The sequence below is a fragment of the Bacillus rossius genome, chromosome 1 (genome assembly GCF_032445375.1).
Source record: "Bacillus rossius redtenbacheri isolate Brsri chromosome 1, Brsri_v3, whole genome shotgun sequence".
Classification (NCBI taxonomy): domain Eukaryota; kingdom Metazoa; phylum Arthropoda; class Insecta; order Phasmatodea; family Bacillidae; genus Bacillus; species Bacillus rossius.
Window position 1 is genome coordinate 134,794,191 of NC_086330.1, and position 15,659 is coordinate 134,809,849.

The following is a 15,659-nucleotide window of genomic DNA, read 5'->3' on the forward strand; positions in this document are numbered from 1 at the left end:
TGTTACATGCCCACCGACAGTCTTGAGACTTTAGAGGTGGGCACGACACAAAACAAGTACAACACAAAACAAGTAAAAACACACACTATCACAATAACTAGAGACAGCACAGGATAAACACAAAACATGAAAACAGAAATGATATAAATACCAAAAGGACAAGATAACATGACACATTACTTAGCGAAATGTTAATTACATAATTATTAAATTATACACAAAATATATAAAAAAAAAATGGATAATACAAAATATAACATGTGAGTAGAGGACAAGTTAAGAGGATAAATTTTTAAGTTTAGACAATTGATTATTATTGTGATTCCTAACTAATCTGTATATTATGTCATTAAAGTTATGTAGAGTACAATATGTTTGGTATAAACGAGAATTAAATTGTGGTATTTTTAAACCAGTGGTTTCCAGGAGATAAGTACAGTTAATTTTAGCGTTAAAACAATTTTCAACAAACAGAGAATCTAAATATACTCTACGTGCACCAAGAGGAGTTAAAGTAGGTGAAGGAAGGTTTTTTAAGTTTATTAAATTAATTAATTTTGTTTGTATACTTTCTAGTTTATTTGCATCGGCCGACTTTATGTCATTCCAGATTACTGAACAATATTCTAATTTGGACCTTATTAAGGCAAAATACAGGGAGAGAATTGAGTCTGAATTGGTAGCATAAAAAGTAATAAATTTGATCATAGCAAGGGTTTTGCGGGAAGACATGTATAAATAGTTTACATGATTATGGAAAAATAATTTAGAATCTAAAATAACACCAAGATCCTTAATTGTTGAACATTTCGTGATTACAGAGTTTTCTAAAATATAATCAAAATTAAGTGGTTGATATTTCCTTGTAAAGGATATAACAAATGTTTTGTGTTTATTTAGTGTAACCAGATTAAATTTACACCAATTGTTTACTTGGGAAATGTCATTTTGTAATAAAATACAGTCATTCTGTGTTATTATATTCCTAAATATTTTTAGATCATCGGCAAAAAGTACTCCTGTAGAATGGTTGAGAATTTGAGGTAGGTCGTTTATGTATAAATTAAAAAGAAGAGGCGATAATGTGCCTCCTTGAGGGACACCAGAAGAGATACTAAACAGGGAAGAATTGTGGTTATTAATTGTAACATTAAAACTTCTATTAGTTAAGTAATTAGAAAACCAGTTTGTAAAATTTTGAGTTAAACCAAAGTTAAATAATTTTTTAAGAAGTATAGAATGGTTCACAGTGTCAAAGGCCTTGGCTAAATCAAAATAACAGGCATCCACTTGCCCTCTGTTGGTAACCTCTCTGTGTATAGGATTTAAAAAAGTAAGCAAGTTAGTGGTGGTCGATAAACCTTTCCTAAAACCATGCTGACTGTTCGATAAACTGTTCTTAAGCTGGAAATTTAAAAATCTAAAAATTATTTTTTCAAATATTTTAGAAAAACCATTGAGTAGAGAAATAGGCCTATAATTGTTAACATTCTGTTTAGAGCCTTTTTTGTGGATAGGTATCACCTTAGCAGTTTTCCAAATCTCCAAACATTTTTTGGATTATACTTTACATTATTGTTTATCATTAGTGGCAATCTATTTTATCTCTCTTGATGAAATTTTATTCTTCTAATTTTCTATTATATTAAGTGTTTTTTATTTTTTTTATTTTAAGGCTTGAATTAATTTTCTGGCAGACTAATAAGGATATTTTGATGTTTTTTTTTTTAGATATCAGGATGAAAAAATAAATTTGACACATACTTAATTAGTTAGCTGTTCAACTAGAGCATTTATATCACTGTAATGTAGAATTTGGACCAGTTATGATTTTTTTTTAGAATTATATAGACCAAGATAATCCCCGTTAATATAGTTTCTAAAGATGGAAGCCTGTAGTACTATTCGTAGAAGTAACATCAATGAAGATTTTGATTGTAAGGGAAGGATGGAATATATCTTCAATGATAAGTGTTTCAGTTGCTTTCAGCACTTCATATTGTGGTAGATTTGAAAAAAACAGAGGTCCAATAGATTTTTGGAGGATTGGGTTTTATTTTACTTTAATAATCCGATATTAAAAGTAATATGTAGTAAATTCTGAACCTTGGCTTTCATTTGAACTTGTGAAATATTGGAAGTATGGTTATTGAACGAATCAGTATAAGGTACATTGACGTCACATAGTATTATCAGATCATCATGATAGTTGGTGAGTTTTTCTTCTAGGGATTCAAAATACATTGCTTAGGTATTAGTAGTTGTTTTTGTGAGAATATAGATATTGCATAGATTTAAAAAAATTCTTTGGAGCAGTTTTAAATTTGATCCACACTGCTTCTATTCCAGAGTAATCCTAGTTCTGGTTAGATTGTACTGATGAAAATTTTTGCTGCAATTCTTGCCAAAGTTGAGCTTTCCAATTCAAAATAATCCTGGATAAAAACAAAAAATATATCCCTGTGCAGTAGAAATGAACACTACGTGCTCTGATTTTACATATTTTTAGTTTTTACTGGGTTAGTTTTTATGCAGTGAGTTTTGGTAGCAAAGGGTGTATAGTCAAATATTTTTTATGCTCTCGCACCCGGATCAGTGCAGGGGCAATTACCCACATCGCCCCGCGGTTCCGTCTCTGTGTAAGCTTTGAGGACCAGTCACTAGCTGTGCATGCATCTGTGCGTCTTAATTTTTGATATTTTACCGTGAGGCTTTTGATATTTGTTTATCGTTAATAAGTCAGTAGTGAAAAATCTTAAGGCTCAGTTTGGCCACTGTTATCTATAATTCTGTAAGGTTTTCAAGGTGTGTATTGTGAGATAAAGATGTAGCAGATAAATTATGATAGTAAATACAATCTCTGATATATTTACTTTTGGGATATTTCATGTTCATAAATAAAAATTCTTTGTTTTTCCTGTTTTTTAAAAAATAACAATGTAGAATTTTAATGTAATGCAAGTTAATAACTAAGTCAACCATCTCTATAACTCAACTTATTTCATCAATTTTATTCTGAGTAATTTTCCAAGTAAGTGATACAATATGAATATTTTCGATTGGATGTTTTATTTTTGATAGTATGAAAAATAATAATGAGTTGCACATTACATACAGATGTTCTCTTCTCATTATAACTTCGCTTAGAAATTTATTAAGCCATTGGTTAAGCATTTTGAAAGAAAATGGGAAAAATAAAAACTGTTATTAAATCAGAAAGTAGCTTTCATTTTAGTTCTTTTATGAATTAGTGTTTTTTACTTAACAGTATATTTTCAGTGAATATTATTAGGAACTAAGTATTTTTGAGACAGGTTTTGGGACTGATTAAAAAAAAATTATTCTCCTTACATTTGAAAGAATTTGAAGTGTGTATGTGTGTTTTGTTTTTTGTCACAGTAATGTTTCATAGCTAGGTGCAAAAGCTTCAGTAAGGAAGTACAGCCTACTGCTTATCAGCAGAGCCTATGCGGTGTTGGCCCTTGGTACACCGGACCTCCTGTCAGCTTGATGGTTGTGTCAGGCCGTGATTAGATTAGCTGCTAGTGTTGGCAACCTTTCCTTCTTCCCCCCTTCCCCACCTACTGTTTACTTTTTGCACACCTTTTTTTTTGTTGTTGTTTCCTCGTCTGGTTCGCTGCAGATAACACAGCCATTGACCACACGCGGCGCTGTGGCTCTCTGCTTTGTTTGCGACCGCACTTCAGTTGGCCGATCAGAGGCGGTGCGTCAGGCTGTGCAGATACAATGTGATTGTTGCTTTCGTGTTGCTGTTCTACATCTCCACCTGTCATGACATGGATTTTCACGAAAAGCTGGAAGAGGGACTGGGATATTGCAGAATCCAAACAGCAATATGTTGAAAGTCTTAAAGAAAATATTGTTTTCGGACAAGGTGGATATTTTCAGTGTGAAATATTTATTAAAACAAAACACACCATACATATTGGGTGATAACTAAAAATCTACTATAGTCAATTTGCATTTAGGAGTAGTATTTTTACGTTTATCTCTAAATATTATAAAACAGTTGCTATCCGCGTTTACCTGTTTGTTAGCTTATGTCTTCTTAACTACACAATAAATTTTGATGCGGTTGTCACCATTCTTATTAAATTGTACAATACTAGAGAACTCTCAAGTTTTGTAATGGTCGTAAAAATATGATTGTTGGGCACCTAAATGGCTATATAGCCCTTTTGCATGTGACTTCTAAACAGAATCTGATTTTTTTGTCTGATGAGAAAAAAGCTGTCAACATTGTTTACAAAGAAATTCTTTAATTATGGGCTGTACGTGTTAGTAGGTTATTAATTTTTGAAAAACTGGACATTTACGAGAAATGATACTTATAAGTACGTACTTATTAAATCTAAATGGTGCCTAATTAATAGTTCGTATCCGTGTGAAGCTGGGTCACTAGTTAGGAATAAAATGTTTTTTGGGAGTTAATATTTTTTTACTTGATAAACTTTTACAGCCTTAAAAATTTTGATTTGTCAGTCGTGTATTAATGGTTACATTTTACAGTTTAGGAATTAATAGTACTTTTTTAAAGTCAATTCAAGAATGAGAATTCTTTGGCAATTATCAGTTTACATAAAAAATGTCCAGTGTAAAAACATTTTTTATTACATCCATTTTCCAGTAACCTCATAAATAAAATATTTTATACTAATAAACATTTTGCAAGCTTCAACTTAAATTGTGAATTAGTACTACAAATAAATTTTTCACAGGATGGATCTAGACTCACAAGTGTTTATTTTGCTTACCACAGAAAACACTAAAAAACTGCAGAAGACTGAGTATTCACAATGTAAAATAATTTTTCAAAGAAGTTAAAAAAATGAAGGTTTTACAGTTAGGGGAAATGAAAACTCCTTGAGGAAATCCAAGGATTGGTATTACCTGGCGCCTGTTTCCAAGTTTTTGAGAACGCAAAACAATCCAAGCAGGATGGGCTTGAGATTTGAGCATTATGTTAGTTGGCTAACTTCCTGGTGATAAAACTCTTTGATAATAATATAGAAGAGCTTGTGGTCTACATTTGATATTATGTGTTTTATTAGCAGTTACGTTAATGTGGATGAGGTTTTGATTTGATATTAGGATGGGGTTGTGTGTTTGGTTCTTACCAACCCCTTATTGCTTTAACCATCATTTAGTTTGCTTTAAGTAATAAGGAAAAGTACAGATTAGTTTACAGGTGATGTATTGGTTTTTTTATAACTATCATTGTTTTTTGTTAGCTTTTAAGGATATTTAATTATTCGTTTTGCGAGCACTCAAATGCCTAGCCACCAATGAAGTTGTTTGCATTCCTTCCAGCAGAGGACCAGGATGCACCACCTAGCACTGCCGGGGGCTCCCCGGAGGGTGATACGTGTGGCCAGGACGGTAGCGCGGGAACCGGCCAGGATGTAGCCGACCGTAGCTCCCTGGGCCACTCCGTGGAGTTCAGCCACTCTGCATCGAAGGATGCAGACACGCTCGCGTCCTCCTCCGCAAACACTGGTGAGACTGCGTGTTGGCGTCTTGTTGACTTTTACTTTTATTAGCACATTATTTATTGTAAGTGAAGAATAACTTAATGTAGAGATTTTACGATATTTACTTCATTGCCCATTAGTCAAGGTAACAACATTATAGACAGAATTTTTCTTCTCTGCTAAGTAATTTATGGTTATGGAAATATTGTGTCTGCAAAACTATAGATTGTTGCCTTGAATAGGAAAAATGCATTAATAGTAGATGTTGAATGTGAAACATACATTGTTCAAATGTTTTTTTAAACTTCTTTGGTTCATCTGTTTTCTCTTTATTTTTGTTCCAGTAATTTGTTTTGTTCTCTTTCTAATATGTTTTTTTTCCCTGCTGTGTTACTGTTGCAAATACATAGGTAACTTACAAGGATTGTGCTTATTTTTCTGGTTTCATCTATTTGTAGCTGCATTTTACCCATCTTAGTTCACAATCCATATTGATGCAGACCCTCAGAAACATTATTATTGAGTATTACTTATCAGGGAAGAAAAATTCTGACTACAATGTTGTAAATAAGGCTTTCAAATTTCTAATTAAATGTGATGGGAATTTTCTTTAACCATAATTTGCTAAAATACTGTAGTTAAAAATTTTTCAAACCCAATTATTGTTAACTGTAAAGAACCTTTATAACTGTTATTTTGCACACACTATTAAATAAGGTGACAATGACTTAGTTTTCTAGGAATATTTTTAATGTGATCTGTGTGAAAGCAAATACATGTGTGTCCTACAGGAACAACGTAACTTACCGGTTAATGATTGTCTTAAATGTTGCATCATGACATACATTTTCATTGTGCTAAATTTCATCTAAATCCATTGGGCAGTAGTTTGTATGCTGTAAGTTGTAAAAAAAAATTACCAGGCAGTCATACTAACAGACAGACAAAAAAAAAGTATTTGTTTTGGCCTTATTTTTCTTTTTATTACCAAATCTTCCTCTGTTTATGAAATATAGTCCATGCACAACAAGACACCTTTACAATATTGTTATACATATAGGTCTTGCTGACAGTATTTTGTGTGCTCTGAAAAGAGTTGGGTGCACGGCTGCATTACTGGTTGGTATGTATTCGGCAGAGACTGCCGGCAGCCAGACTGGCAGCGTGAGCACGGGAACCGTCCTGCCGTGGGGTGCGCACAAGGAGCGCTCTCCCTACCCCCCTTGCGTCAACATAGACATGGACATACGGCCCGGCGAGTTTGTGATGCGCACGCTGTTTGCGGACTTCACGGTCCAGGCGGAGAAGAAGATGGAAGCTATCATGGCAGAGTCTTTGGTAAGATCTTGTCTTTTTACTTGTTGTTGACGGTTTAAATAATTATTTGAAAGGTCTTTCGTCCGTCTTTCAATGATTTTGGCACATTTTGTAATCTGGCACCAATCGAGCGGCTTGTATTCAATTTTTTTCCGGGTGGAATCCTGCTCATGACCTTGGTCACCAGGTTGCATTACTGCGCTGCTGTGTTTCTAGTTCACTCAGAGTTTATTGTAACTGTCAGTTTTCATTTGAGTAAAGTGTTTACGGTTTTTTTGGCGGGTTACATTTTGTATTTCCGTGATACGTTTCTGTAATGACTTTTTAAAGAAAAGCAACTCATATCTGTATTGTTTAATTTTATAGAGTAGTTTATAATTACATGTTTTAAATACCATGATACTGCATATTAATTTTTTTATATTCCTGTTTGAACTACATTGATGTTCAATAATCCGGTAAAATTTCTAATTTGTTATGGTCATTGTCCGAAACGTTCCGGATTAAAAACTAACAAAGTAAGGGATATTAGATAATTTTTTTTGTAGTGCACATGCTGTTGAGTCAGTCCTACCACCTTTTTTTAAAAAAAAAAAAATTCAAGTTCTTATTGCGAATGAGAGTAGACAAGACAGCCTCTCTCTTTAAATTTGGCACTTGACAGCACCTGGGATTGAATCCAGTAAACCAAGTAGGTGGTCTGTTTGTAGACTAAGGGCACAACACTAAATATCATGTCATCTCTGGCAAACATCATTAAAGGTACATACTGTTGTATATTGTACTTTTTACATTATACTTGTTGTGTTTTAAAATGTTGATATTTATTTGGTTCCAGTGTAATATTCTAGAGCTAAGCAATTTTCTTAACCATTCATGCCATATATGTACTGATGAAGTGTGGTAAATATAAAACTTAGATTTTCACATAGTAATGGGTCGAATCCCAATTTTATTGAATCCAAATCTCAAATTGGAATCCCTTGAATCCGAACATAGGTCTCAAAAGTCATAAATGAAATAATGAACAAGAAAGGAAAAATATTTACTATGGTGTTGAAACATTTAACCCTTTAAGTGTTTTATTCATAAACATAGTTTCCAGAAGCAATAAATATATCAATACATGTTAAAAGTACAGTAAGTCCTCTATTTACGTCGTACCGATTTACGTCGTTTCGGATTAACGTCGCTAATGTTTGAGTACTCATGTTTCAATTTAAGTTGTCGCCGATTCACAATAACATCGTTTACAATGACCGTAAATCTTTATTTTAACCAAAACACCGTATATAATTCGTTTATAATTCTTTGTTTCCTTCGGTAGTTAATTTATGCTATGTAGCATAAGCTACACGTTCACCGCCTTATCTTATCATACATCATGAGGGACGCTTCCTGCTCTTACGTAGCTGTAGCAAACCGTATGTATTCATTACTGAGTAATGGGTGCGGCATCTAGTAACGAGTAACGAAACATTACACACAAATGCATTTCGTTACTTGCATCTTTCGTATGTTTTACGCATGCGCGCGCTTATTCGTTACAAAGAACGATGTTTGTTTATTAATAAAAGTATAATTTGGAAATTCGTCGTCCAAGTTTTTTTACTGTTTATTAAAGGTATTGTGTGTGTAGACAAAGTTTTAGATTCGAACAGAAACAACGTAAGAAAGTATTTTTTACAAATTATAAATATGTATGTTTTTGTTTTTTATTATCGCGTATTTTCACGTTTTATGTTCTTATATTAAAAGATATATTATAATAAAGCCGCTCTAATAAGATTTAATTGTTTCTTGGTTAACAAAAGCTGTTAATTATCAAATATTGTTAATTGTTTATATTCGATTTATTTTTATTTACGCGACGTCATACTGTACGCGTACGAAATACGACTCGATTCGTTGCTGTTACATAACATAGCATGTGCCATGTTATGCGGTATCAGAAGTAACGAGTAACGATACGAAAGTAACGAGTACTGATTGTTATAGTAACGAATACATACGGGTACACATTTTTTCGTTACTTTTACACCTCTATTACGTACAGTATGTACTATATATCTGTTTTTATATTTCAATCAATAAAGGTAATAAAGCAGCTGGTTAAATAACCATTCTATAAAGCTGAGAAGTACTAGTTGGACTTGTTTCCCACGCTGTCGGTTGTCATTTGCTGATAAAATTGGCCGTTGTCACGTCTGTATGCCAGCGCTTCCGGCCAACCTTGGGCCTTGGTCGGCCGGTGGCATGAAACATGGCTCATTTTGCGTCGTTTCTATTTACGTCGCGGTTTTCAGGAACGTAACCCCGACGTAAACCGAGGACTTACTGTATACCATCTTGGGGAATGGTAACATAATATGTATGAGGAAAAATATTACGTAGTAAACTTTAGAGGTTATCAGTGTTGTATTTTTTAATTTACTTATTTTTTCTAATATTTTTCTTTGAATCTTTTTACTTGCATATCAAATACTTGGAATACTAAGTATTTGATGGTATTTAAGGATTTTATTGGTCCATCCTCAATCTGCAGATATTTTTGAAAATGATTTATGATATGAAATTATATTCTTGATGCTGAAAGAGCACCCCAGTGCAAGTCCCCAAGGGGATCCATATTTGAAGTCCAGTGGATTTGGACTGGATTGTTTTCCCCAAGTGGAAAAAGTCTACATGGCAGTGATTGGTTGGGTTCTTTTTAAATACTCTAGTGTTTCCTGTCACCATCACTTTGTTGTTCCTCCAGGCTGGTAAAGCAGCAGGCTGTCAAACATCAGCCTTCTCTCATTTAAATCTCATTTAAATCTCACTTAAAAGTTCAAAAAATTTAGTATTTGAATTATAAATACATACAATTTTACTTTTTTTTTATTAAGTTTTCCCAGTTTATATTTAAGTCTAAATTTGCAAGTAGGTACCTTGAGAAACTTTGTAACAGTGTTTTATTGTACATTTTCACAGTTGAACATTTTAACATTTATTTAGATACTAAATCACTTGATAATTAATACTTATCACTTTATCAACTAAAGTGAATTCATGAGCTTTGTCTTATAACTAACTACCTCTTCCATCCTTCAAATGACTCTCAGAATTCTGGTAGCATTTTGCTGATGCTGGTGATGGTCACACATCACATGAAATTAATTAACAGTGATGAGCATCAATTAATCTGTAATTCTAAAGTATTACGTGACAATGAAGTGGAGTAAGCATTCAAAAATATTAATGTTGTTTGGGCAAATATTGTTTCTAGAGCTGAACTTAAACAAGTCCCCAGTTGAACCTCAATGTATAGTTTTACTTAAAAGTATTTCTCACTTAATAGTTTTTATTTTCACATTTCTACAGTGCAGTAGGAAGTATTTTAATTTTTAATTTTTTTTTCAAGAATGTTGTAATGACTTTTTACTGTACAATATTCTGTTATAGCTGTACAAAAAGCAGGAAAACCTTCAGTCGACTGAGAGTTTGGGCTTTGCCTGCCACATTAACCTACTGACAAAATTTTTTTAACTTATGTCTTCTGCTCGTTGGACCTTAATAACCACTGGTGCCAGTCAGCTTGTCATTTGTGTGGCCAACAATGCATAGATATATGCATTGGATGGATTATAAATGATAGTGATTTCATGATGTGTGGTGCAACTGCATTTAGGTTTCAATATATTCTAGTTGTACATTACGATCATTGTCTGATGACTCCGAAGGCAGTTTTAGTTGAATTATGAGGAATTTCATTGAAATTTTTTTTACAGGATTGTTAGCAGCCCCGAATCTGTGTGGAAGTAATATTAACTGTGGCACAGTTATAAGAGCAGCATGTGTACAATTTTTTGGAGTTAAAACTGTCAAAACATCAGCATGCCAAAATTTCTGGTCTCTTAAGAGCTAAGAAAAATCAGTACGGGAAAGTATTTGAGAGTAACTCGCACATTTACGGTAGTACCATGTTCTGGTACGTGAAGTACGCATATGTGTGTCGTGTCAAATGAAATGTTCCGGCTGCCATATGGCAGTGGAAGGTATTGTTCTGTGCTGGAAGTTCAAGAACACTGTTGTTGTTGTTGTTGTTGTTGCAGGAGAAGCCCTTGTCGAAGATCCTGCAGAGGGGCGAGGACCCGCAATTTGACCAACTGCTCACTGCGTTTGGCTCGGTGGCTGAACACTGCCTGCCCTCCATCCTCAGGGCCCTGTTCGCGTGGTACGAGCGGCAGCTGGCAGACGGCGGAGCCACGGAGCAGAAGAAAGTTGACCAGAAAGGGAAAACGTAATGACGACTTCAAATTTCACTAAACATTAGGCCTGTGAGAATACTAGTTTTTTGATGCAGAGCGTTTGAAATATTCAGGAAGTCGAATTGAATTGTGAATGTTGTTCTCATTACACTTATTTTATAAAATACTGGATTGAAGTGTAAAGTAATATTTTAATGTGTGTAATGTTCGAACTGATTAATAACCAATTGGGCCCCATATATAACACCATTCAATAAAAATTAGAAACTAACCATGCATAGTATTAATATTGAGCATTCATAAAAGAAAACCTGATTGCCCTATTTGATTTTTTTAAGTAACCAACTATATTCGTGCAAAACATATGCAACAAAAAAAAATACAAATATTTTCAGGAGAAAATCTTAAGCTTCATGTTTTACAGCTTTGCTAAAAATGCCTAGCTTCACATCACAATTGAAGCTTTAAATAAAATGAATAGCAAATTTCCTGGCAAAATGTTAATATAAAAAATCTAATATTAAAAAAAGCTTTAATAATTTGCTTAGTTGAAGCTTTGCACAGGCCTACTAAACATATACAAAATCAATTTAAAAAAAACCTCTGGTGTTACATAATGTGTATTCTTGAACATCTATATTGGAAAAGTTTGCTATGTAGTTCTATTGTCATTGCATGCATTTAATTACATACAGAAGTAACAATTAATAAATTATTTTCTTTTCTGAAATTGAACAGATGTTAGCTTGGCTTAGGCACACAATTTTTGGGTTTCCTAAAATCTCTAACTTGCTCTTTATATACTAGCTTTTACCTGCAGCTTTGCTAGCATTGATGTCCTTAAATAAGGGATCGTCCATTAATCACGTGAGGCTCGAAAGGGATTGGGGGGGTGGGGGGGGGGGGTCTGGAAAAATCACGAAATATCACAAGGGGGGAGGGGGGTGTAAAGAGATATCACGTGTATTTATTTTTTCGCGCGATTTCTACTAAACCGAAAAGCGACGCGTGACCTTGACTCGCCATAGCCAGGCAACAATATCCCCGCCCACCGCAACATGAACCACCCGGCTCAGCTTGCCAGTCGCCAGTAAGACTGTGATTTTGGCTCCGAATACATGCTTAATTATTAAGTTATATGTTTTTTCACATATAAGCCTTTCCTTTATTATTTTTATGCCAGTGAGAATAAACCTGCAACCTTATTGTGTGTCTGGACATTTTTATCACTGTGCTTAATTTTCCAGAATTAAATTAGATTATACCTATATTTAAAGATAATATTCTGAAATTTTTAAAAATATTTTGTATAAAAAAAATACACGTGATTATTGGGGGGGGGGGGGTTAGACTTAAACCTCACCACAAATCACTAGGGGGGAGGGGGGGTTAAAATTTTGCTAAAAAAACATCACGTGATTAATGGACGACCCCTAAGTATCAAAGATCATTGCAAAGAAAATAAAATATGGTAATTGAATTTTTTAATTGCATGACTGGGATCATCAGTATTTAAAAATTCTTACATACAATTTAGCTTAAAAAAACTGAAAACATGCTTTATTGAAATATGTTTTACTATTACAAATAAATAATAATTCTAAATACTAACATGTAAAAAAGTTCAAAGTATTAACGTATAATAAACAAATTTTTCTTTAAAAGAGCTTAAATCAGAGTATTATTCTAAGATGCTCCTGTATACTATGTTACATGTTTTTCTGTCTGGTGCATTTTCTACTAATTACAATATTCTCTTGAAATTAAAATATAACCTTTCAGCATCATCGTCCAAATAACCATCATCGAAGAAAATAAACAGACACCTGACCTCAAAAATTAAAGAAGTTTAAGTATTTCTTGGCGGTGACAGAAAAATAAAATTGAATAGTGAATTGATCACCGGTATTACAGTATTAGATTGGAAAATTATTTAATTTACTTAATTGAAACGCCAGGTGGCGTTAAATCTCATTAAAATTGCTCAAACTCTCAGTTGGACGATCATACATACCAATATCAATTTTTTTGCCCTTTACTATACCCTTGAATATATGCGCACAAAATTTAATGATGATCGGTTGAGTAGTTTCCGCGTGAAAGCGTAACAAACAAACAAACTCACATCCACATTTATAATATTAGTAAGGATAATGTTGAGTTAATGAATAAATTTTTATTGAATATGTGATTCATATTTTTTGTATCGTATGAAGATTTTAAAGTCAGTGTAACTAGTATTGAGGCTCAGTTTCACTTTCACCCACATTATTGGATTTTTAATTTTATGCTAATGTCATGCTTTTATGTAATTACATTTTTGAACCAATACTATAGAATCTATTTTGCATGTTTTGTCCAGCTGTGGGCATACAAGAAAATAAACTTCAAATAATAATCAAGAAATTTGTCAAGCAAAAATGTTTAGTTATGAATACAAGCCTGACTGTTTACAAATAGCAGTTAATTCATAGCATGTATCAGGGAACTAAATTTACAATGAGAAATAATTTGCAATGCCTATATAGTGAAACATTAGTATGGATTGATCTAAAACAGTGGATGGCCAACTGGCGGTCCACTGGCCAAATATGGCGCGAGAATAACTTCGCCTGAAGAACATTTCAATAAAATATAATTGTATACTCTCATGTATAACCATCTTTGTTACCTATATGTAGGATAAGTTGTCAACAGACACTTTTATGAAACCATGGTATCCTCACAGAAATATTGAAAAATATTACTTATACATTTTTGTATTCAGTATATTCTATATATTTTTTAATGGTACTCCTTAGATAAAAAGGCTTTTAGCGATTTTTTAAAATATGTTTAAAATAATAATTTTTCTGTTATTCATGACATGTCATGTATTTTATTTATTGTTTACTCTACAGTATAATACATTAGTTTAAAGAATGATATCTAGCCTTCAAAATTAATGAAGTTAACCATCTTCATGGCTTTAAAACAAAATTAATAGAGTATTGGCTCTTTTAATCAGGCATGTTAGGGATCATGGTTAAGACAGACTATCAATTTTGCTAGATCTTCAAGTGTCAATTTAATTTAATGGTAATAACAAAGAAATTATAATATACAGTACAATTATTAAAAACAGGTTTTAATAAGCTGCAAAAAAAAAAAAACATACGAGAATTGTTTAAAAATGTTTCTGATATCATGTCTCTTTGGTTCAGATATCCTCATCAATTAATCATTACTTTTAATGCTTGAGTTCTGAAGAGTTAAATCTTTTATTGGATTATCCAAACTTGACAAATGCTTGAATCTACCCAAGCTTGATCTGTGCTGGATGACATAATGTACCAAACCGATGAATGTGGGATTACAGTTTGCCGATTTCATCAAGAAAATGTAAAAATCAAACATGTTGGGTAAAGCAGAGCCTTAAATACAATACAAAGTCACTAAAACTACTATGCTTCTTAGGTTCTCAATCCGTTCAGTGCCCCCTACCTATTATTTAATGTACCATACAACTTTTCAATTATTCACAGGTAAAAAATCTTAAGTATACGAAAACATGTTACTGTAGCCATAACTGTAATTATATTCCATGTATATCACATATCTTGTAAGGTTTCCTATCAATTAATTCTATTAACAATTTTGAAATTAGAATTCTACTGGACCCCCTTGAAGCCCGGGCCTCAGGAATTTTGCCCTTCCTCCCATCCTAACCTTCCCTCTTAACACCCTGATGACTTGCAAATTTTGGGGTTATCCAGTTTTAGTACAGTGTGTTTCTGTGTAAGGTGTTTGCGAGGATGACTGAGGTTTTGATTTTGCTGCAGCAGCGAGATGGTGGAGCGCAGCGAGGCGGACGTCCTTCAGGAGCGGAGGGACCTCGCGGTCGAGTTCATATTCTGCCTGGTTCTGATAGAAGTGCTGAAGCAGCTGCCCTTCCACCCTGGCCAGGACGACCTCGTCACGTACATAGAGAACATCGCCTTCAGGCACTTCAAGTACAGGGAGGGGTGAGTGTGTTTGCTACCACTATGTCAGTCATGGTTGGAAGTTTATTTTTTAAATTTAAATTTGGGCTCTAGGAGGCTATGTTCCATTTCAGGTGTTTATTTTACATTTACATTTAACACAGTTAAACTTTTAAACTCTTAAATGACCGATCAAAAAAAAACACAGTGCATAACATTTTGCATAATTAGCTAGCAAAGTTGAATATTTAACATTTTTGTGCAGTATGGATAAGGAGAACAAACTGAAAGTTAATAATTGTAAATATTTGTGTTTAAAGGCAATGCCGGTGGCTGCTGTGTGGTTTGGTTTAAATTACTTTCAGAAAAATTTATTTAATTTTTTTTAAACATTAAATTATTAAAATTCTGTTGATTTTAAGAGCAGCTGAGGTAAAATGAAATATTTTTTTCTGAAAGAAATAAACCATATCATCTAGTAGCCAGTAAAATTGTCTTTAAACTTAAAAAGTTCCAGTTTTAGATTCCATTTCATTCTCCTTATTCATATTGCACAAAAATGTTAAACATGCATCTTTACCAGATAATTATGCAAAAAGTATGCTAATGTGGAGAAAACTAGCGACGTATGACGTATT

The 15,659-nt window shown here is 33.3% G+C and overlaps 1 protein-coding gene across 1 annotated transcript in view; it reads left to right on the forward strand.

Annotated features, from left to right (window-relative positions):
• Positions 1 to 3,640: 3,640 nt before the first annotated feature.
• LOC134536067 (protein furry) overlaps positions 3,641 to 15,659 on the forward strand; it is a 737,387-nt gene continuing 725,368 nt past the window's right edge. The window contains exons 1-5 of the mRNA XM_063375635.1: positions 3,641 to 3,895; positions 5,332 to 5,517; positions 6,631 to 6,830; positions 10,904 to 11,091; positions 14,881 to 15,063. Of these exons, the coding sequence (XP_063231705.1) occupies positions 3,793 to 3,895; positions 5,332 to 5,517; positions 6,631 to 6,830; positions 10,904 to 11,091; positions 14,881 to 15,063 (860 nt within the window). The 5' untranslated portion in view covers positions 3,641 to 3,792. The remainder of the gene's footprint in view (positions 3,896 to 5,331; positions 5,518 to 6,630; positions 6,831 to 10,903; positions 11,092 to 14,880; positions 15,064 to 15,659) is intronic.